Genomic DNA, 24,733 nt, shown 5'->3' with positions numbered 1-24,733 from the left:
ACACCATCTGAGGAGTTTGGTAAATTGTAACCAGAATCTTGAATCGTATTTGGAAATGAACAATGGCCAGTACAGTGCTCATAGGACCTTGCCATGCTCAAAGCTGGGCTGCTACATTCTGCATTACTCAAAGCTTTTGACAGTTTTCAAGGACAGCCCAGTTAGTTTGCAGCCTGGCCAAAAATATAACACAGCAGTTTTCTGTTCTCTTCCCACTCCCACCTCCTTTTTAAGACTGGCTCAAGCTCTTTAGCCAGGCTTAAATGGAGGGTAGAAAACTTGCAAGTTCCAGATGCTATTCAGAGAACATTATGAATCCACCACGCCCTGAACCTTGATTGCAAAGGTTGGCCATGCTTCTCAACTGGAAAAGATGCAGTTGGCATCCTCAAGTCATTCTCATATGCAAACTAAGGAAATGTGGTCTACATGAAATAACTATAAAGTGGGTGCACAACTGGTGGATAGAACGTACTCAAAGATTAGTTATCAATGGTTCGCTGTCAAATTGGGATGGCATATCTAGTGGGGTCCCAAAGGGGTCAGTCCTGGATCTGGAGCTGTTCAATATTTTCATTAATGACTTGGATAATGGAGTGGAGAGCGTGCTTATAAAATTTGCAGATTACATCAAGCTAGGAGGGGTTGCAAAAGCTTTGGAGCACATGATTAGAATTCAAAATGACCTTGACAAATGGGAGAAAAGGTCTGAATTCCCCAAGATGAAATTCAATAAGAAGTACAAAGTACTTCACTTAGGAAGAAAAAAAATTCAAATGCACAAATACAAAATGGGGAATAAAGTGGTGGTACTGCTGAAAAGAATCTGGGAGTTATAGTGGATCACAAATTGAATGAAAATCAAGTATGTGATGCAGCTATGAAAAAGACTAATATCATTCTAGGGTGTGCTAACAGGAGTGTGGTATATAAGACATTGGAGGTAATTATCCCACTCTACTCGGCACTGGTGAGGCCTTATCTGGAGTACTGTGCCCAGTTCTGGATGCCAGATCTTAGGAAAGATATGGACAAAGTGTACAGAGCGTGGAGGAGAGCCACAGAAAAACTAAAAGGCTTAGAAAACCTGTTGTATGAGAGACAGATTTGGCAGGGGGTAGAACCCTGGGCATTTTTTAGGCTTTAGAAAAGACTGATAAGCCTTCAAATATATTAAGGGCTGTTATAAAGAGGACAATGATCAATTTTCCTCCATGTTTACCGAAGGTAGAATAAAAAGTAATTGGCTTAATCTGCAGGAAGCGAGGTTTAAATTAGGAAAAATGTTGTATGTGTAAGGATAGATAAGCTCTGCAATAGGCTCCAAAGGGAGGTTGTGCAATTCCCATAATTGGACGTTTCTAAAAACAGGTTATACAAACACCTGTCAAGGATGGTGTAGGTTTACTTGGTCCTGCCATAGCACAGGGGACTAGACTTGATGACTTCTCAAGGTCCCTTCTGTGCTACATTTCTATGATTCTGGGATTCTCCATATGCATTCTCCTGCCCATCAATATCGCTTCTCTTTCTGGTTTGAGTCTGAACCAATTTTACTGCTGTTGACAGTTCAGCACAGTAGTGATTATAGTTATGATCCAGGGGTTCAATAATATTGCTTAATGGTGCTACCAAAATATTTAATATAGCACCAAATCAATCCAAATGTATTAAGAATGTTTTTATTTTCATAGAAAAGCTAGCAGATCAAGTCATGCAAAATCCACAAGTCTTAGCAGCACTGCAGGAGCGACTTGACAATTCCTCTCACACTCCTTCAAGCTATATTGAAACGTGAGTACAATGCATATCAGACTTTCAGCAAGACTGAAAAAATAACAGACCAGATTTACTATTTAGTCAGAAAAATAGAAATGGCAGAGTAAGGAGTGTTGCTGCTTTAATAGATGGTGCAATGGCCAACATCTTAGAGAGGATGACACAAATTGTCCTAGATCAGTTCCACAAACTATTAACTTAAGATTGCATCCTGATAGGAGAGTAGTTCACTTTAGTGTTTAGTTTCTTAACTTGACTTGGCTTTTATGTCAAACTTCAATTCCCCTTAACTGGGTTTTAGATCACTTCTCTGAGGCTATGTCTACACTACGAAATTAGGTCTAATTTATAGAAGTCGTCGTTTTTTTAGGAATATATTTTATACAGTCTATTGTGTGTGTCCCCACTGAAGACCATTAAGTCGGCGGAGTGCATACACAGAACTGAGGCTAGCGTTGACTTCCAGAGCGTTGCACTGTGGGTAGCTATCCCACAGTTCCCGCAGTCTCCACGGCCCATTGGAATTCTGGGTTGAAATCCCAATGCCTGATGGGGCAAAAAAACATTGTCGCGGGTGGTTCTGGGTACGTGTCGTCAGGCCCCCTCGCACCCCTCCATGAAAGCAACGGCAGACAATCGTTTTGCACCTCTTTTCCTGGGTTACCCGTGCAGACACCATACCATGGCAAGCATGGAGTCCGCTCAGCTCACTGTCACCATATGTCTCCTGGGCGCTGGCAGATGCGGGACTGCATTGCTACACAGCAGCAGCTCATTGCCTTGTGGCAGCAGACGGTGCATTACGACTGGTAGCCGTCCTCGTCGTCTCCTGGGTGCTCTTGGCTGGCCTTGGTGAGGTCTGTCGGGACGCCAGGGCAGACATGGGAGTGACTCAGGTCATTCTCTTTAAGTTTTATCTAATGGAGATTCAATCCTGCCTGGAATATTTGCTGAGGGATAGCTCAGTGGTTTGAGCACTGGCCTGCTAAACCCAGGGTTGTGAGTTCAATCCTTGAGGGGGCCATTCTGCCTCAGGCTGCTGTCCCAGCCAGCAGCACCACGAGCACCCAGGAGACAATGACAGCCAGCAGTCGTACTGCACCATCTACTGCCAGCCTACCCCTTGCTCCCCCCTCCCTCCCTCCGTGAAAGCAACAGCCAACAATTGTTTCGTGCCTTTTTCTGTGTGGGCGCCATATTGCTGTCAGCATTGTCATCCACTCGCTGCTTCCGCTGTGACTCTGCGCTCCTGCAGACGCCGTACCACGGCAAACATGGAGCCCGCTCAGATCACCACAGCAGTTATGACTGTTCTAAACACCACGTGCATTATCCAGCAGTGTACACAGAACCAGAATCTGCAAAAGCAGGCGAATAGGCAATGGCAGCGCAGTGAGGAGAGTGAGGACATGGACACAGACTTCTTTCAAAGTATGGGCCCCGGCAGTGTGGACATCATGGTGATAATGGGGCAGGTTCATGCCGTGGAACGCTGATTCTGGGCCTGGGAAACAAGCACAGACTGGTGGGACCGCAGTGTTGCAGGTCTGGGACTATTCCCAATGGCTGTGAAACTTTTGCATGCATAAGGGCACTTTCATGGAACTTTGACTGGCTTTCCCCTGCCCTGAAGCGCCAGAATACCAAGATGAGAGCAGCCCTCAGAGGTCACAAGTGAGTGGTGATAGCCCTGTGGAAGCTTGCAATGCCAGACAGCTACCGGTCAGTCAAGAATCAATTTGGATTGGGGGCTGCTGTGATTCAAGTAGCCAGCGCAATCACTGAGCTGCTGCTGCCAAGGGTAGTGACTCTGGGAATTGTGAAGGTCATAGTGGATGGCTTTGCTGCAGTGGGATTCCCTAACTGTGGTGGGGCAATAGATGGAACCCATATCCCTATCTTGGCACCGGAGCACCAAGGCAGCAAGTACATAAACTGAAAGGGGTACTTTTCAGTGGTACTGCAAGCACTGGTGGATCACAAGGGATGTTTCAGCAACATCAACACGGGATAGCCGGGAAAGCTGCATGAAGCTCGCATCTTCAGGAACTCTGGTCTGTTTCAACAGCTGCAGCAAGGGACTTTCTTCCCAGACCAGAAAATAACCATTGGGGTTGTTGAAATGCCTATCGTTATTCTTGGGGACCCAGCCTACCCCTTAATGCCATACACAGGCAGCCTGGACAGTAGTCAGGAGTTATTCAGCTATAGGCTGAGCAAGTGCAGAATGGTGGTAGAATGTGCATTTGGACGTTTAAAAGTGCGATGGCGAAGTTTACTGACTCAGACCTCAGCGAAGCCAATATTCCCATTGTTATTACTGCTTGCTGTGTGCTCCACAATATCTGTGAGAGTAAGGGGGAGATGTTTATGGCAGGGTGGGAGGTTGAGGCAAATCGCCTGGCCGCTGATTACACACAGCCAGACACCAGAGCGGTTAGAGTACAGGAGGGCACGTTCTTGGGCTTCTGGGTGAGGAGGCCATGGAACTTGGGGAGGAGGGCAGTTGGTTACACAGGCTGTAGCGGGGGTCTGTGCTCATGCTGCCTTTCCTGCACCTCAACCATACGCCGGAGCATATCTGTTTGATCCTCCAGTAGCCTCAGCATTGACTCCTGCTTTCTGTCAACAAGCTGATGCCATCTATCATCTTCAGTCCGCCACCTGTCCTCGCGTTCACATTGTGCTTTCCTGGACTCTAACATTGTCTGCCTCCATGCATTCTGCTGGGCTCTTTCAGTGTGGGAGGACTGCATGAGCTCAGAGAACATTTCCTCACCAGTGTGTGTTTTTTTGTTTTTTTTTTTTCTGCCTTCTAATCTTCGCTAGCCTCTGGGAAGGAGATGATAGTGTTAGCGTTGAAACATTTGCAGCTGTGGGGGGGGAGGGAGGGAGAGTAGTAGTTAAAAAGACACATTTTAGAGAACAATGGGTAGACTCTTTCAGGCTGAACCTTGCTGTTAACATTACATAGCACATGTGCCTTCGGTACAAGGTCGCATTTTGCCTCTTATATTGAGGGTCTGCCGGTTTGGTGTGGGAGATCGCACACGCAGGGCCAGCGAGCAACAGAATTCGGCTTGCAGGCAGCCATGGTAAGTCACAGTCTTTCGGCTTCTTTAACCTTCATAACTTGGAAATGGTTTCAAACAGCAGTGCCCTCATTTCCCATACCAAACAGCTGTTGGGTTGGCAGTTTAAAAGGAGGGGCTGCAGTTTTCAGGTTAAAGTGCAGCACAAACCAACTTAACCCCACCCCTCCCCCACATCTCTGGGATGATCACTTCACCCCTCCCCCCACCTCTGAATGTCCCCTTAATAAAATTCCCGTATTTCAACCAGGTGACCATGAATGATAGCCCTCTCCTGCGGATAACACGGAGATAAAGAACGGATGTTGCTTGAATGCCAGCAAACACCGGGACCATACGCTGCCATTCTTTGTTATGCAATGACTCCAGACTACATGCTACTGGCCTGGCTTGGTAAAGTGTCCTACCATGGAGGATGGAATAAGGCTGCCCTCCCAAGAAACCTTTTGCAAAGGCTTTTGGAGTACCTCCAGGAGAGCTTTATGGAGATGTCCCTGGAGGATTTCCACTCCATCCCCAGACACGTTAACAGATTTTTCCAGTAGCTGTACTGGCTGCAAATTAATCATTAAACACGCTTGCTTTTAAACCATGTATTATATTTACAAAGGTACACTCACCAGAGGTCCCTTCTCTGCGTGGCAGGTCCGGGAGCCTGCCTTGGGTAGGTTTGGGGGGTACTGGCTCAAGGTCCAGGGTAAGAAACAATTCTTGGCTCTCAGGGAAAACAGTTTCTCTGCTTGCTTGCTGTGCGCTATCTTCAACCTCCTCCTCATCACCTTCCTCATCCCCAAAATGCGCATCCCTGTTGCGTGATAATCCATTGACGGAGTCAAAGCACAGGGGTGGGGTACTGGTGGCTTCACCCCCTAGAATGGCATGGAGCTCATCATAGAAGCAGCATGTCTGGGGCTCTGACCCCAAGCGGCCGTTAGCCTCTCTGGTTTTTTGTAGGCTTGCCCAAGCTCCTTAAGTTTCATGCGGCACTGCTGCGGGTCCCTGTTATGGCCTCTGTCCTTCATGCCCTTGGAGTTTGTTTTTTTTTAAATGTTTGGGCATTTCGTCTTTTGGAACAGAGTTCTGATAGCACAGATTAGTCTCCCCATACAGCCATCAGATCCCGTACCTCCCGTTCGGTCCATGGTGGAGCCCTTTTGCGATTCTGGGACTCCATCATGGTCACCTCTGCTGATGAGATCTGCACTCACCTGCAGCTTGCCATGCTGGCCAAACAGGAAATGAGATTCAAAAGTTCGCAGGCCTTTTCATGTCTATCTGGCCAGTGCATCTGAGTTGAGAGCACTGTCCAGAGAGGTCACAATGAAGCACTCTGGGATAGCTCCCGGAGGCCAATACCGTCGAATTGCGACCACACTACCCCAGATTCGAAATGGCAAGGTCGATTTCAGTGCTGATCCCATCGTCGGGGGAGGAGTACAGAAATCAATTTTAAGAGCCCTTTAAGTCTAAGTAAATGGCTTCATCGTGTGGACGGGTGCAGGGTTAAATCGAAATAATGCTGCTAAATTCAACCTAAAATCGTAGTGTAGACTAGGGCCCAGATTGCTTCTATCATCATCTGTCTTCTCACTGGGTTATGCTTGGTTTTTAGAACTGAGTTCTCTAGGGTCAGTACTAGGATATAAAGTGAAGGTTCAACACTTCTGGAACTTTTCTTTCTGTGTGAGAACAGGCTAATCTGTTCAGGGAAGCTTTTGGAGGTTTGGTTCGTATCTGGGAATTTGGCCTTTGTTTTGTCAATGTATATATTTATATACACTTCTATCCCGATATAACACGGTCCTCGGGAGCCAAAAAATCTTACCACGTTCTAGGTGAAACCACGTTATGTCAGAGTAGAGGGATTAGAGTGTACAAGGAATAATGTGCTTTTCAAATTTTACAAGGAAAGATATATTTTTATTCCTTTAGGATAAAAATGTTTGTAAACTTGCAAACTAAATCATTTTTGTTAGTAGGGGCAGAGGGTCTCGGGCGGGGGAGCATGAGGGAGGCAGGGGCTGAGCGAAGCGGTGGCAAAACCGCCCAGCCTGGCGGAGCGTGCAGCACCCCCTGGCTAGGGCACGGAGTTGGGGTCTGGGCTGCAGCACAGACCTGCTCCCTCTGGCTGCAGGCACCCGGGCTGGGGCATGAACTTCCAACCATGAGCCACCCCAGGTCGCTGCAGCCTGGCCGAGCCCTGCTGCAGCCCTGCCACGCTGCCCCTGCATGTCTGAATCGACCCCTGTTCCCGTTCTCCCCCATGGCCCCATTATCCATCCTTCGGCCCTGGCCCGACACTCTTAACACACTGATGCGCTGATCCACCGGAGCGCGCAGCCCTGCCCCCCCAGAGCGTTGCTTTACTGTGTTGTATCTGAATTCACATTATATTGGACCGCGTTATTATCGGGGTAGAGGTGTATTTCAGGGTACAGCCCCTGAATACATGCTTTTCTCTACAAAATACACAATTTTCCATAGAGGGGTCGTTGTAATTGCACAAACTTGGATGTAAAAAAAAGTTATTTTCTGCCATCTGAAATATTGGGGAGGTTGATGGTCTAGGGGATGGAAGATAATAGTATCAAGGACAACATGGATAAGAAAAGATTCTTATAAAGCTTTTAAATGCCTTTTTAAAAAAGGAACGTGTATGTGTGGGGGGTTTATGAATAAACTAAACCTTCCTATGACTAAAGAGTATAGCTATAATATCAGGATAATGTACAATGAATATTAGATGTGAAGAAGCTAACCTTCTAGACTTACAGAGCTGTTTATTTCTAGGTTACCAAAAGCAGTAAAAAGAAGAATTGATGCCTTGAAACAACTCCAGGTGAAGTGTGCCCATATAGAAGCTAAATTTTATGAAGAAGTTCATGATTTAGAGAGAAAATATGCAGCCCTCTATCAACCCCTTTTCGATAAGGTAGGAAGACTATAATGATCTTCTCAAAATTGCTGTTTTCTCTAATTTCCTTTGTTTGGCGGTAAATAGAGAAGAGTAAAATAGAAACAAATTATCTCTCCTTTCCCTGTATTTTTTTTTCCCTCCAGCTGCCTTAAAGCAAAGCTTGGATTACCAATCTAGAACTCTAGCCCTTGTTCTTTTCTCATCCTATCAGATGTTCCATATTGTAAAAACTATACTTCCAGTGATAAAGGCTGGAGTTAATTACTCCTTTAGTACCTCTGAAGAGGAGAACTGCTGGAGAGCTGTGTAAAGCACTCTTTTCTACTCCTCTGATTGTATTAAAAACTCGAAGACTTGTAGACAATTTGTCCATTTTAAGGATTCTATAGCAGATGCAATCGCATATCTAAAGCATGTTTTTGATATCACTACTCCAGCATCAGTCAGCCAGTTAGATCTTCTTCTGCAAGGTCTGGCATGCAGACAAGTTGACTATATGTTAAAAAACAAACAAAACCTCCTAAAGGAATGAAACGGGCTAACAAAACAAGGCAATACCTGGAAAATCCCTGTCAGATTCCTGAACTTGTTACTGGGTATAAAAGAAGGTATATAGTTTATATAGCATATCCTATACTTCGGCTCTTGGGTTTATTAGAACTGTACTAGATAGTACATTTTAGCAACTTTTCTAGATCCCAGCCTCCTTGCTTTAAAAATTGTTTCAAAAACCAAAACAACATACAAACCAAACTGATGCTATGACCATATTCATAAGTCACGCTTTCTTTGGTTTACATTCAATAATGAGAAAATAGCAAAAACCTTTCAGGAGGTGGGGGGGGTGTACATTTTTTCTTAAATGTAGACCTCTACACAAAGTAGACAAAGATTCTTCTCTTTGACAGAAGAATTCCTTTAATTGGTGGAGAACATTCTTTAGTACAACAGACTGCTTGTTAATGTCAACTTTTGGTTCTTACCTCAGTTTTAGCTTTGGGTAAAAACGTTTACCATGTTAGATATAAATAATAATGAACTCTTTTTGGAGACAATTTCATCCTCTATCTGTTCGTGTCGTCTTTTTCTTTGCATAGCTAATGCATTTTTCTGTATAATCGATAGGATTATAATTGAACTTCTCTTAAATGTGAAGTGTATTTGTGGCACTGAATTTCCTGACATTGACCATATAAAAAACACTCCAGTTTTTGATAGTGGGACAGATTCTCAGATGGAGCACAGCTTCTCTACTCTGGAGCATTGGCAGAATCTGGCTCAAGGAGGCTCATACTAGTGTTGGGGAATCTTCTGGTGACGTAGAGCTAGTATACTGGTTTTGCACTAGCTCTACTTGCTTTTGGCCAAGTGAATGTGGCTGGTGCTTTTACTAAACCCTGCTGGTCTCTGGCTGCATTTTCAGCCTCTTGGTGGTGTTGGCAGCCTGTGTAACTTCAGCCATTAGGCTGCTCCAAAGTTAAGTTGAGGACTTGTCTGGTACAGAGCCAGTGAAAAAGTGAACTTCATACCATCTTTGCAGTCTCCATCTTTCCTCTCCAGTGCTGTGATCCTCTGCTGTGGCTGAGGATTTGGCTCTTTTGTATGAAACTTTTTCTGCTCCCCTGTTGTGTGTAAGGATCTCTAGCAAAAGTGAAACTGATGCCTGGTTTATACTAGGAAATTAAGCGACAGTTATACTGACCTAGGGGTATGAAAACTCAGCACCTCTGAGCTATGCAGTTAAACCAACCTAACCCCCACTGTAGACTGTGCTAAGTCGATGGGAGAAGCCTTGCCGTCGGCGTAGGTAGTATCTTCCCTGAAATGCTATAGCAGCACAGCTGCACTGCTATTGTGGTTTATTTGCAGACATACCCCAACTGCTATGCAAGAGTAGGAACAATGAGACTGTATTTGATGGAACTTTTTTTTTATAGCCAAAGTACGTGAGCTAAAAGTTATTTTTGCTGACATTCGGTGATACCTAATGAAATTGTAGTAAGTACAAAACAGACAATTGTGACTTTCACTTCTATTGTTTTCACTTTAAAGATAAGTAAATCTAGTTCTGTTTTGTTCATTTATGTTGTAACTTACTGTTAATATATGTGGTAACCACCCTAATAAGTTGTCTGTTACCTTCATGCTCTTACCCTAATAATCAGGGATACTTCACTATCCTAGTAGTGAGTCAATTGTTTTCCTTGGTTTTTTTTGAGGATTGTTTTGCAAGCTGGGAGTCGTTATGAGAGAATTAATTTTGTATTTTGCCAGAGGCAGTAATTTTGCCCAGGCTTTTATAGCATCCCAGGGAATTGTTCAGAGTAACCGTTAATTACTGCTTTAATATTTTCTCCCTTAAATGTATAATTCTTTTGTGCAGAGAAGGGACTTTGTCATTGGTGAGGCTGAACCTACAGATGCAGAGTCAGAGTGGCACAGTGAAAATGAGGAGGAAGAAAAACTAGCTGTGAGTAGAAACTAATTAGTTTGAAAATTTGATAAAGTACTAATTTTGTTTATATAGCCTGAAAGATACTATCTTAAATCTAATCTCTCCAAAATCTAGATTTCGTATAGACTCTTGTAATAAGCACATGCATGGACTGAACACAATGACATATAGGACTTGTCTACATGAACAATTAGTTCATGGCAAGTTGGGCTGTGAATTTAATCTATCCTGTTCGAGCCCACCATAGACTGTCTGTGGACCCTGCTGACATGTATTAACAGTTTGTTAATGCTCTTTGATATCCACCCTTTTTCAAAGAGGACAAGATTAAAGCGTATTATCAAACTGTTAATGTGTGTCAGCAGGGTCCACACAGATAGTTAGTCCACGGAAGGCTAGTGTGGCGTAGCTTCTCACTCTAGCTTGCTGTGAACTAAATGTTTACATAGACAAATCCAAACTTTATTCAGTGTTCTAAAATCATAATCCAGTTTGCTTTTAATTTTTCATGTTAGCAAAAATACTTAAGAAGAATTAATTTAAATAACAGGAAGGGAGAGGAGTTAAGGGCCAGTGTTGGCACAAGAACAAATGGATATAAACTGGCCATCAGTAAGATCAGGCTTGAAATTAGACACTACTTGGATGGATAGAATCCTGTGAAGTTCTGAAATAGCCTTCTAAAGGGAGTTGGGGAGGGGGGAAAACTTAATCTGTTTTAAGGCTGAACGTGGTAAGTCTGTGGAGGGGATGGTATGATGAGATTGCTAAAAGCAGTCGTGGCTTGCCCATATGCCATTGTAGACAATGTCTCCAACAGTTGGAGACAAGACAACAGATGGGGAGGGCTCTGAGTTACTACAGGTAACTTTACCAGATCTGTGTCAGTGATGGATTTTGACCACATACTCAGCGTTTAACTGATTGTCATATCTGGGTTTGGGAAGGAATTTTTCCCCAGGTCATGTTAGAAGAGAGCCTATTTTTGTTCTGTTTTTTTTTTTTTGCCTCCCTCTGTAGCTTGGGGCACTGGTCACTTGCAGGTTTGAACTAGAGTAAATAGTGGATTCTCTGTAACTTTGAAGTCTTTAAATGAAGATTTGAGGACTTCAGTAACTCATCCAGGGTTATGACCCTACTACAGGAGTGGATGGGTGAGGTTCTGTAGCCTGCAGTATGCAGGAAGTCAGGCTGGATGATCATGGTGGTCACTTCTGGCCTCAAAGTCTCCATTTAAAATTTAAATTTCAGAAATTTACTGAATTTTTACACCAGTATATTGCCATCAGCCAATACTGTTTAATGGCTGTTATTCCTTATCGTTTGCACTGTTCGTAACCTGTTGACAGTATCTTTCTGCTGATGGGTTCCATTCCAGTGCTACATAAATCACCAAAGAAAGAGAAGGCTGGCTAGCTAGCTGGCTGTTCTTTATTTTGGGGGACATAACTAGCTTTTAGTACTATGAGTATGGATTTGACAAATAGCTCATACTTTGGTAAAGTGTATTGTAAAAGCAAGTTTTATTCCAATAAAAAGCATGCTGGCTGCTGGATCTTTATATATTCTCTGTGTTGTAGAAAATATTTAGTTTTAAGAAGGCTCTTCTATAGCTTCAGCACATTACATTTATATTTAATGAGTTTTAGGAACTCTCAAAGTTGTTTTTTTTTTTTTTTTTAAACCTTTCTGAGGGGAAGAAATGTCTTTAAATTTAAAAAAGTTTGTGTTGCTTTTCACTCTTCGCACGTATGCACTTTTTCCTTTCTTCCTGACTTGTTCTCCATTTTCTTTAGTCATTCTTATCTCTTTGCAAAATTAATACTACCCTCATTCTATATTTACTAGTCATTGTATTTGATGGTAATCCACAATACTACCACAAGCACAAACGACAAGGTGTCTAAATCTATGGGATGAGTGGCAACAGTTTATGAAATTACTGGCATGTGTTGAGGACCACCTTTTGGTAACTTCCAGTAGTCCTCAAGCAACTGAAGTTTGTAGTGCTTTGAGACTTCCTTTTTTACCTATTCTTATGTATATACACAAGTTCAATTAATCTTATGAATTGCTGTAAATATTGCCCGAATTTGATCCTCTGGTAGTAGTAATAAATTGCTGTTCCCTGCTCTTGACTCATCACTCAAATAGCAGATCTTGTTGGAGCCAATTTTAAGAGCTTCTGGTGATGCTTCCTAGTGGTGGGAGTGCAAAGCAGCAGATTTCTTCATGATCAAGAACTGGATTTGCTGTGGTGTTGGATGAGGGCACAGTAGCAGGGGCGTGTATTAGCACAATCCCATGCTGAATTTTAGTTCTGTATTAAAAAAAAAAAAAAAAAAATTTCAACATACAACGAGCAGCTTTCATATATCTTTTAATATATTTGAAGACTGTGGAGTTGTACCCCAAAGAGAAGAACCCGGACAGTATATTCTGTAGGTACTTTTCATTATTACATTGTCATGACTTTTATAGCAGCCATAAATTTGCCAGGTCTTTCCTAGAAGACTTGGAAAGACAGTCGCTGCCCCACAAGCTACCAATTTAAATTTTAGGCAAAGCACAGTGAAAATGACAAACAGAGAATTGGTCTAGGTCTTGCCCTGTAGAACAGTAGTACATCCACTTAGTTTAGGCATGTACCTGTCTTTAGGTTTTATTATTTTAGTGTATTTAAAAAAAAAACCAAAACCCTGAGTATAGCGAGTGAAATTGGAAACTTATCTGTTTGTATCTTGTTGTCAAGAATTCCATGTAAATTGAAAGCACTTTAAACTAGTGCCAAACCAGCAGCAGTTGTAAGTACTTTAAAATTTACAAATATGGAAAGACAGTTGTAAATCAACATGGGATCTGTTTGATGTGATTTGTAAGTGGAATTGACTGTCTTGGTTTAAAACCATCTCTAAGAATGAACTTTCAAGTCACAATTTTCAGGAATCTGACAGCATTTTAAGCATCTACAGGAGAACTTAAGAGTTACAAACACCTCCAGGAATGGAAGTTGTTTGTAACTCTGAACAAAACATTATTGTTCTTTGAAAAGTTTACAGCTAAACATTGACTTAATATACCTTTGAAACTTTACTTTGCAGAAGAAAAATGCTGCTTTCCCTTTCCTTTTTTAGTAGTTTGTTTAAACAGTACTGTACTGTATTTGCTGGTGCATGCATGTGTACGCACGCTGCTGCCTGATTGCTTACTGTCGGTTCCAAATGAGGTGTGTGATTGACTGGTCAGTTTGTAACTCTGAGGTTTTACTGTAGTTTTTTATACTAAGTGTGGAAGGCTCTTAATTATGGAGAGTTTGTGCTTTTCTTAAACACTTCTATGTTTACTTCATAGGGAGACCTCAAAAACAAAGTAGTAATAGAAGAGAAAGAAGCAGCAGCCGCAGCAGAAGAGTCAAATCCCAAAGGAATTCCAGACTTCTGGTTTACAATCTTTAGAAATGTAGATATGCTAAGTGAATTAGTACAGGTAAGCTAATTCCATTTGAAAAAGCTAACTTCACCTGCTTTTTTTTCCCCAATTACTAGATGATTCTTGAGGAAGATGTGAGTAACCGAGAGCTTGCAGTTCTTGCGAATCCTTTACCTGGTTCTTTGTTTGTTACTAAGTGAAAGTTTTTGATAAATAAGATCTAAGCTGTTTGGAAACTGGTTATTGCAATTAGTTCTGCATCCATTAGAGCATATATTCACAGTCTACTCACAAAACAATTATTCCCATACGTTTTTGCCACTTTATTTCATAAAGGTTTAGGTCGGGGTGGGCAAACTTTTTTTTTTGGCCTGAGGGCCACATTGGGTTTCGGAAATTGTATGGAGGGCGGGTTAGGGGAGGCTGTGCCTCCCTGTATTGGACTGTATTTGTATATTTGATACATTTTGTTGCATTCTGCCCTTATACAATTTATCCTATTAACTTTCTGTTAATATTTTGGAATAATCCCCTAAAACCAGTCATTTTTATACATCTGTCATGTCATGCCTCTGCTTCGCAGTGGAAGTAGTAATTGGATTTTTCATCTTCCAAGAAGTTTAATTTTCAGTCACATGCTACCCCAGGAGATGGCAACTTTAACTTCAAAGATAAGATGACAGATTTCAACAAATGAGAATTTGGCAAATGACAGTTCTAAACTAACTTCAGAGAACTTGGATCTGAATTTCAAATTTATCACAAACTTGTGATCAAATTACTAGGTTCTACATAGCTCACTGCTCTGAAGTGAGCTAATTTAGATTAAAATTTGCTTTTCGAAATACTGCCTACTCAAACTTTTTTCCCTTTCTGTTTAGGAATATGATGAACCAATCTTAAAACACCTGCAGGATATTAAAGTGAAATTTTCTGAACCTGGACAGCCTATGGTACGTATTGTTTGTTTTTTGGTTTGTTTGTTTTTTTTTGTGTGGTGTTTTGTCTTTTTTTTTTTTTTTTTTTTTTTTAAATAGCACACAGTAGCGACGGGCGATGGTTCAATATGTTTTTGATCTCTCCCTGCATACAGCCATCAGTGTGAAGATATGGGGTATACTGCTCTGACTAAAGATTCCAAGCTTCACGTTCTTAGCACAGATTTGTAGTCGTTTTTCTTGCCCTTTGTCTTGTAGTCTAGTCAGTCTTTATCATCACCTTCAACTCTATTCTACCTCCTCTTGTTGCCCCTTTACTTAGGTTTAAAAAGAGTGAACTAATTTTTGTATTGAAAAATTGAAACAGCTACTTATGCCATATTTAGTGAATGTTATTCAAAAAGAATCATGTGTACTGTTCATCACATTAGAAAAACTATACCTTCCCCAAAATAAAAAATGGAAATCAGTGTGACGTAAGTTGTTAATTTAAAGTAGTAATGAAAAATATGGTAGAGATGGAAAAATACAAAATTTTGAATGAAAGATATTTTTATATAAACTTTTTAAACTGCACTTAGAAACATTTTTTTCCAGATAAATATACACTTAAAGTTAATATCAACACAGCAGCTGGGAGAAGTGATTCCCAGCTCAAATAGACATACATACACACTAGCTAAGCTCATGCTAATGCCTAAAATAGCTGGGTGGCCACAGCAGTTTGTTACCCATTTAAGTAGTCCCACTCAACCTGCTGCAGTCATACTTGTGTGGTTAGCCTGAGCTGCAACCCATGGCTCCATGGTCACATTGCTATTTGTTGTTTCTAGCTTAAGCCGAGCTAGCATGCTTAAGTCTACCTGAGCTGGGAATTATACCTCCTAGCTGCTGCATAGATGTGTACTGACTTCACTTTTTTTTTTACAGTTTGTCAAGCTTCTAGTGCAATCTTATCTGTGGAAGGAAAAAGCTAAACTACTAGTGGAGTTTATAAATGAGCACACGCAGGGAATCATTTGGCGCTTACCTTCAGAAATTAACTTAAATCAGTATGTCTGGCTCATCATGATTGAACTTTAAAACATCTAGGTTATCAGGAAGCCAAAGTCTTGGCAACTACACCAGAGAGTATTCATGGACTTCAACTGTAAATCTACAATTTTTGAGACCGTTTATTGAAATAGGTTTCAGAGTAGCAGCCGTGCTGGTCTGTATTCACAAAAAGAAAAGGAGGACTTGTGGCACCTTAGAGACTAACAAATTTATTTGAGCACAAGCTTTTGCGAGCTACAGCTCACTTCATCGGATGCATTCAGTGGAAAATACAGTAGGGAGATTTATATACACAGAGAACATGAAACAATGGGTGTTACCATACACGCTGTAACGAGAATAAGGTGCCACAAGTACTCCTTTTCTTTTTATTATAATAGAAGTCATTGCCTTGACAGTAGGTCATGCCAATCCTCTTTTGAATCAAGCACTGCTTGTCTCAAAGATGTTTGTCATGGACATCTGCAAGGCAGCAACATTTGCAAAACGTAATTGCTTGCATTCAGTTTCCATAAGGAAATCCCATTTTGGTGCCTTAACACCGCATAACTTGTTTTTGTACTTGTTTGGATTTCTGTACTGTGGAATTCCTGTTCTTTCAGGGTGTCCCTTACTTAAAGTGGCTAAACATCTCATGAGTGTGTGGTTTTTGTTGTTTGTTGTTTAACTGGTACATCCTTCAGGCTACCTGTGTTATCCTGGATATTTTGGGGAGGTCTTTGTTCTGTGTGTGTTTTTAAAATACCTATTCAGGCATCACTGGCTGGCCTAGTTCAGGGGTTCTCAAATTTCATTGCACTGTGACCCTTCTGACAAGAAAAATTACTACACGACTCCAGAAGGGACCGAAGCCCGAGACCATCCAAGCCCCACCATCCTGAATAGGAAGGGCCAAAGTCCAAGCCCCAGTACCCCAGCGCCAAAGCTGAAGCCAGAGGTCTTCCGCTCTAGGCGGGGGGCCTGTAACCTGAGCCCCGAAATCCAGGGCTCATGCTCTTTTGGCTTTGGCCCTGGGTGGTGGTGCTTGGTCTTCAGCTTTGGCCCCAGCAAATCTAAGCCAGCCATGGCAACCTCATTAAAATGGGCTCACGACCCCCTTTGAGGTCCCAACCCACAGTTTGAGAACCCCTGGCCTATTTGTTGTCTGTTTGTAAAAAAAAAAAAAAAAAAAAAAAAAATCTTTTGTGGGATGGGATGGAGGAGACCACAACCTCCCTGAAGTTTCTTTCCATCCCTCTGAATTTCATTCCTGGAGTATCTTCTTTAGAGAAGGCAAAAGTACTTGCCTGTAACTGCTTTTTTGAAAGTATCATTCTGACAAGATTCTTGCTCATGTCCCTTCAGACTTCTTGACGATGTTGTTGGTTTTTGCACGTTGACCCTGTTTTTACATTTTTTGTAAGGGGATGGATGTCAGGGAGGAAGCTTTCTTCCTGCAAAGTTGAAACTGACTACAGTGTTCTAAGGGTAATGGTCAAACTCATGCTGGCTCAGGCTGGCCAGGAGAGGGCCTTCCAAATGCTCCACCTACTATCACTGCTCTTAAATGAAAAAACCCTAAGAGCTTAGAGCTGACATTGTTTTGTTAGGTAGCTGAGACCAGGGGTCCTGTCAGAATATTTTTAGAAAAATCAAATTTACAAGTAATCTTGTTTTCTCTCAGCTACCACAGAGTAAACTTCTTTCTGGTTCTTATGCATTAATACATTACTGTGGCTTGAAAATGCTACACTGGGATGTTTGTCGAATAAATTACTCAATTGGGTTTTTTAATCCTTGCAAACTGACTTTAGTCTGTAATTTTTTTCCTCAAAAATATTTTAACTTCTATTCACAGCCTCTCTTCACACTTCATTGTGTGACTGTTTATATTGTTGAGTATTGTGACAGTGCAGTTGTCCATAATAAAAGGTGTGTGTACACACACCAGACTTGTTTCATTGCAGGACAAGTAGCAAAAAAGATGGACTTTCCCAAAAGCTTTAATGATTACAAGAGTTGGAGAATAATTTGACTTCATTCTGTGAGGTGCCCCGGCTCTGTAAAATAAAACAATAGCTCAAACTAATTGAGGGAGTAAAATATAAGGGAAGGAGTAGCCATTGAGGCAGACAACGCTAATAACTTTAGCGAGAGACTTAAAGAGCTCTCAAAGCAGGGAGAATGGTCCAAGATGTATGCCAAGTGAGTTTGTCACAGAGGGGCATACAATACCATATGCACAATGGTCTGTTGCCTGCCAACCTAAGATACAACCAGGAGATCCCAAACTTGGTGGGTTGTGTTTGAGCACAGAAACAAACCCTTTAAAGGGTTCTGATTTTTTTTATCCAAATAAAACTTCTTAAAGTGTAGTTCAGAGAACGTTAATTAAAACTCTTCTGTTCTGCAGATAATGTCATACTGTCACTCAGCTTAATTTTCTGTAGTTTAAAATAGCTTAAACAAAATTGCAATTACACTTGGTTTTTAGGGCTGGTCAGATTTTACCAATCAATTTCTTTTCTTGCCATTTGCACTGTTCGTAACCTGTTGACAGTATCTTTCTGGTAATGGGTTCCATTCCAGTGCTACATTAAGTCCAATAACAGAAGACTGACAAACTCAATGTCTCTTCTAGCTTTGGGACAAACTTCATAAAAAGACACTGAAACTCTTACCCACTTTACAGGAAAACTGCTCTCTGGTCTTTTATAATAGTGACTTTCTGAAAAATGAGTCACTAATTTGTAATAGTAACAGCATTGTGTGTAACTTCAATACTTGGGATTTTTTTCATTGCAGAAAGTACTCACTGCCTAAGTATGTTATGAATTACCAGATTCTAATAAAACAGTTTCTCTGCTTCAGAGGCATAAGCTGCAAACTAACTAATGGAATTATCCGTAATTTTTGTTTTGGACCAAATGTGACCTTAGCATAGTTGCTGCAGTTCAAGAAAGGCAGTTTTTAAAGGAATATAATCAAACCTTGATACTGAGGAGTCATGTTCATACTATAACTTGTTCTGTTCAGTTTATTTTAAATGTCAGATACATCTTGCTCACAAATGACCTCAATAAATCTTAGTCTTCAATATTTAGCGAAATTAGTCACATTTTGTAGGGGAGATTGTCTTCCAGTCTTAACTGTCAGGATCCTGTAGCTAGGTGCTATGCTCTCAAGCTACAGTGATTCACTTTCAGAATATCACTTCAGTAAGTGGTTTTCTAAATAAATTGGAGAAGGTTTCAAACTATACGCATGTCAAAGAACATTTAATATATTGCTCTGATTTGTTATCCTGAAGAGAGATGTAATGATGCCATACAAAATAGTATTGATATAACTTCATTCTTATTTTTTTATATATCTGGATTTCTTAATTCTGTAGTATTTTTCTGAAAACTAACTTTTATTTTTCTGGAGGAGGGAAGGGTGTTGGCATTCCATTGTTGTCTAATTCCATTTCAGATCTGCTTCTAGTTGCACAACACTGCCAGCCCTGCAAATGTTCTCACAAATCAACAATAGTAAGATTTTTGCTGGCAAAATGGCCATCAGTTATCCCATGTAACATGAGTATTCAGTGGGGTTGTATAAGTGTTTGTTGCAATTTTTAAAAATTTTTTTAAATAAAATACAAAAATGTTTTGTTTCTTAATGAACAGTTTTGATTTTTTTAAGATTCCATTCCTTCATGCCCATTTTTTTTTTTTTTTAGTCACAACTATTAAATTAATTAAACCTGAATTTGTGGATTGTTTGTATCCCTCCACAAGGCATTTTCTGGCAAGTTTACTACTTGCCAACATTCTCTCGCCCGCCCCCCCCCCCTCGGTTCTCACTAGTGACAGATACTCAGCTTGACTTTTAGAGCCAAGGCTGAGTTTGTATAAACTCCGCAGAGTTTACAAGTCTCCCCCTCAACTTTTTAGTTTTACAAACTTAGTAAGATGCAATGCCTGTTCCTCTTAAAAAGAGGATCAAAGTATTATCCAAGTCTATTTCTGTTAATTATTGTACTTTAAAAAATCATTACTGTAGTCAGTAGATATGTATTTAACACATGCTCTTTCAATTTCCTCTTACCTGTATTTGTTCAGAATTTGGTCATCTTACTGTTTTTGGTAGTGGTGGCTTTTTGGTTGTTTTTTTTTTTTAAAGTCGGGTATAGTTTAAAACAATAATGGACCTGTCTTTTAGTCTTTCTCATTAGAGTTCTACTTCGAGCCCAATGACTACTTTACTAATTCAGTCCTGACAAAAACCTACAAGATGAAGTCAGAGCCAGACAAGACTGATCCCTTTTCGTTTGAAGGCCCTGAAATAGTTGATTGTGAGGGGTAAGGAAAATCTTTGTTTTAAAAATATTTTTGGAGCTTCTAGTCTGTATTCTCCCGGACTCTATTTTTTTATCTTAGTAATGGTTGATACTAGGAAAAAATCTTGTGGATGAAAGCATGAAGCTGGTAGTATAGATAGTGAACTCTAACAGTTTTATTCTGTACAGATGGAATATAATATGCATTTAAAACTGTGCCTCTCCTGTTCAAGGGATTAGTAGTGAGGATACAAGTCTTTCAAATTCAGTCCAGGAAGGTAGTGGCTAAAAGTTGTTTTGGTTCAAAGTTAATGGCTGGTCTCGGTCTAGTCCTTATTGGGCATTTGCCTGCCTCACAAACACTACAATCACAATTGGCATTAAATTAGCATTCTTGAAGTTCAACAAAAAACTTTTCAATAGTCACGTGTAGGCCTGGCAGAACTTGATTTTTATATAATTAAAAGAAATTGGATATTTATTTTTAAGCATCTTTTCCTGATTCTTATGAATTTAAATTTTCGGTGGTTGGAAATTAGGGGGGGGGGGGAATCAGACAATAAATTAACAGTGGATGCTGAGATTCAAAAAGTTAAAGCTTTATAACTATTAATGCAAAAATTGTCAACATCAGTGTCAGAATACACAAATTAAATATCCTTAAATCCAGCTCGGAGTTCTCAAATAGCATTTTCTTACTTTGGCTATCTGTAATTTGTTTTCAATGGCAATTTTTTTCTCCATTTGTGTGTGCAGCAAAATCAATATTTACTAATAAAAATGTAATCCTTCCAAACCTAGTCAGGTATGAGCTATCCTCTAAGTCCTTTTTGACACGGTCCATGGAAGATTGAGGTATGTTGACAAGTGTGCTGAAACTAAGGTACCCTGCCAATGTGCCTCAAGTGTTCAGAATATTGCAAGCAAACATTTATATTTGGAAACAGTTGATGCAGGGGTCCCCTGGTGGAAAAAAGAGAAAGTAAGAGGGACACTTTATGCCAGTAGTTAGGACATCTACATGGGAGGTGGAAGATCCTGGGTCCAGGCCCCCTGCTCCAATAACCCTTTCCTTATTTATTCAGAGTGCAACAGCTTCAACAGGAAGGTGTTTCATTTCAGAATATCCCATAGGTCAATGGCTAGAGCACTCTCGTGAGAGGTGGGAGACCTCTCTGTTCAGATTCTTTCTCCCACTCTCTGGTAGAAAGTGGGGAATTGAAGTGGGTCTCTCACATTCCAGCTGAGTGCTCTTATCTGCTGGACTAAAAGTTCTAAGGGGGCACCACCCCTTCCTTATTGTCGTGCAGCTGGATTTTGAATGGAGTCCAACCTGGTAGGTGACATCTGAGCTTGCCTACTGGATCAGGCCCTACACATGATTTAAGCAGCTGAACACCTGTCTTCCCATGTTTGTGAATCGTTCTGAGACTTAGGTGGGAGATGGGTGTCTGGACACCTAAAGGAAGACATCAGTGTGCATGCTCATAGGCAAGAATATATGCAGTAGGAAACTTTTGACTCTGAAAAACATAGGCACCGAATCAGCTTAGGTGCCTACAGGATTTGATGGCAGTTTTGTGGATCGCAGTGGAGCCAGAATTGGAACTTGGGTGTTGAAATGGGAGACTAGGTGTCTACGGCTATGTCTACACTACGTAGGGTAGCGCTGAAACGCTGCTGCAGTCAATGCACTGGGGGCTGATTTAGTGGGTCTAGTGAAGACCCGCTAAATCGATGGCAGAGCATGCTCCAGTACTCCTCCAGGAATGAAGGGACCGTAAAGTAAATCAACGGGAGAGCGTCTCCCATCGACCCAGTGCTGTGTAGACACCACAGTAAATTGACCTAAACTGCATCCACCTCGGCTACGTTACTCACGTAGCTGGAATAGTGTAACTTAGGTTGACTTAGCGCAGTACTGTAGACATAGCCTGAGTCAGGGGTTTAGGTGCCTAAGTACATTCATGGATCCCACACTTAATTACTGGGATCAGTAGAGCAAGAAAGCAATTGTTCATTGACCCTATCCATGTAACAGCTAATTATCAAATTGTTCTGTGAGACCATCTGTGGAACAAGATGTTTTTGGCCACTGAACTGTTGGCTAAGTGTGCCAAGCAGCCTTCTTTAATTAAGGGTTTGTTTCAGTTAGGACAGAACTGTTTATGCTGCAGCTCATTCAGTGGTACCAGTAGTCATGACTAAACTTGATCTAGATGTAGCCTCTCACTTGAGGTGCAGGGAGAACCAAGTCAGGTGACGTTCTGGCAGCAAGGACCGGAACACCAAGCAGTTTCTCGTTTAGTATACACTGGGCTCAGTTCTTTGGTTGTTTAGTCCAAGCTGTGCTTTGCACACGACTAGGGCAGGGGACTGTAAATATGGCTGTCTCTCCTTCACAGTTCCCTGATTCTTGGTGCAATGGGACTACTCTGATCCCTGGTATGAGCAGATATTGAACTGTCTCTTAATTTATGCTTGGCTGCCTGCAGCTCAAAGGGAATGTGCCAGGAGCATAGTGACACTCTGGCCATGCCCCCACTTCCCCACCTAGGGATTCCCTGACAGCACCTAGGGATTCCCTTACAAAACCAAAATACCTGGCCAGATGCAGAAAGTTTATAGCTTCTTTTCATTGACAGAATTGTGCAAAAAGGTGTGAACAGATATTTGGCTCCTGCATTTAAGAAAATGTTGGTTTGTACACTGAACATTAGTCCTTGTAACTACAACATTAATAAATTCAATATGTTCAAAATAGGTTTAGCATTTTGTAAAGCCGTCTCAATTATCTATGCCTCGATTTTTATTGCACTAAATGCCTTATTTCCCGTCTTCCCCCAAATGTCTTTTTGCATTAAAGCCTTTATTCCTTGTGCTGTTTTTAGGTGTACTATTGAATGGAAGAAAGGAAAAAATGTTACAGTTAAAACAATCAAGAAGAAGCAGAAACACAAGGGTCGAGGCACAGTTCGAACAATTACCAAACAAGTACCCAATGACTCTTTTTTTAACTTCTTCAGCCCCATAAAAGGTAAGCTTGTTTGAGCAGCAAAAAAAACCTGGATTTTTGCAGTTACCCAAACTCTGTTTTTACAAAAGTAGTTTCTTCACAGTGGCTATATTTAGGCTATATGTTGTTCTGCCTTTATGATGTGACTGTGGTAACATTTAGCCACTCATTTGAAGATATTTATATCAGTCCTAAGCAGTGGGATTTATATTGGGGGAGTTTTAGAGTACTGAAACAGACTGGGTGTTGTCACTCTAGTTTTGACGCTGTAAATATCTGGAGCCTGAAACAAGTGCTATTTATTAGCCTGAAAAAGCTGTTATTTGCTAATAACTAAACTCAGATTTTGCCTTGACTATAACTATAGCTAGAGTAACTCATTTAGCAATAAGCTAATTCTACAGGGAATTATTAGCTGAAGAACAGTGTAGACAGGACTCCTTTTGTTAGCATATTGTGCCTGGCCCATGTTCTTAATATTACTAGTTTTAAGGATATTTTACTTTTTACCACAGGGTGGCTCCATACTTCTATTCTAGATGTAATGTGTGAAGATTTCACATCCAATCTCGGTTCAATAGACCAATCTCACTTAAGACTTCAGTAGTTACATCCTGTTCACCCTGTAATTATGTTAGGGTTTGCTATAGTGCCTATCATTGTATCCAAGTGCTAATCTGACCAAATTAAGCAAAATTGCTAGTGCACTTCAAGAGGCCTTGTGCTCTTTTCCCTTTTCTGGGTAGTAAGCCCTGTTTGCACCAGGGGGGTTTCTGCAGTTATGTTTATCTGCCATACAGAGAGATAAAATACATACCTGTGACTGCCATATCCTAATATATGTTATGTGCATTCTTTTTTGGTCTCTATTTGATATTTTGGAACACCTATTTGTATACCTTGAAATAAGAGTAGTAATAATAATACCTTGCTCTTTATATGGGGCTTTTCATAAGTACCTATCACATTATGTAAGATATAAATAGTAATGCCACCAAACATTATTTTATTTTTATATAAACATCCACTTTCTTCAAACAAGACAATCACAAATTGCGTGATTTGTACCTGGATTTGGGATGTTGGGGAGGATATAAATATAGTGGGCTAGATTCTTTGGCATGCCAGAGCTCCATAATCTGAAAAGCAGTGCAGATTTGGCATTATGCTACTTTACTACTTTGACCCTGGGGGTATCCAAAGACCACATTAGCACCCCTGTGGCTTCTCTAGATTGCAACAGGGGTCAAACTTATGCTGGCTGGAATGGTGCTTTGGAGACCATTTTGCTGACCCCAGGGTTGCTGGAACACACTCCAGCTACATCACCACTTGTCCCAAACTTGCCTCTGGAGCAGGACCAGCTGGTGTAGAGCTAGCTGGCTTTAGAGGATTTCCCTATGATAGGAGTATTCCCAGTGGCTCAATAACTTAAGTTTCACTTGTGCTGTTACGATGCAAAGAGGATTTAGCCTGGGCTGCAGGTTTGGCCACTACATACTGTTGTATGTCATTCAAGATGGTTTGAACTGTATTAACATAGAGAAATTTCTTCTGCAAGTTATACCAGTGTGTATTCTGTCTGTCTGGAGTAAATATGTGGCTCCTTCAAATGCCTTACAAATCTTGGTGCTGGCAAACTGATACTGGTGAGCTGTAAGGTCAAAGAAAATGGCACACATTTCGCTTAATACAGTGTATGCATAATTCTCACATATGTTCTCCTAATGCTGCAGACTGCTAAAGTT

General features: G+C 41.1%; 1 protein-coding gene across 4 annotated transcripts in view; it reads left to right on the top strand.

Annotated features, from left to right (window-relative positions):
- NAP1L4 (nucleosome assembly protein 1 like 4) overlaps positions 1-24,733 on the top strand; it is a gene marked incomplete at its 5' end in the record, with an annotated part of 56,384 nt that overhangs the window by 13,409 nt on the left and 18,242 nt on the right. For all 4 annotated transcript variants that reach the window (XM_084631922.1, XM_084631919.1, XM_084631921.1 and 1 more), the window contains 7 exons: positions 1,695-1,794; positions 7,662-7,803; positions 10,172-10,258; positions 13,595-13,729; positions 14,554-14,625; positions 19,852-19,991; positions 22,861-23,006. In XM_084631922.1, coding sequence (XP_084488048.1) covers positions 1,695-1,794; positions 7,662-7,803; positions 10,172-10,258; positions 13,595-13,729; positions 14,554-14,625; positions 19,852-19,991; positions 22,861-23,006 — 822 coding nt within the window. The remainder of the gene's footprint in view (positions 1-1,694; positions 1,795-7,661; positions 7,804-10,171; positions 10,259-13,594; positions 13,730-14,553; positions 14,626-19,851; positions 19,992-22,860; positions 23,007-24,733) is intronic.

The sequence above is a fragment of the Lepidochelys olivacea genome, assembly GCF_965140295.1.
Source record: "Lepidochelys olivacea isolate rLepOli2 genome assembly, chromosome: 6".
NCBI lineage: Eukaryota > Metazoa > Chordata > Testudines > Cheloniidae > Lepidochelys > Lepidochelys olivacea.
Note: the sequence above shows the minus strand (reverse complement) of the source record. Positions and strands in the feature narration are given on the sequence as shown.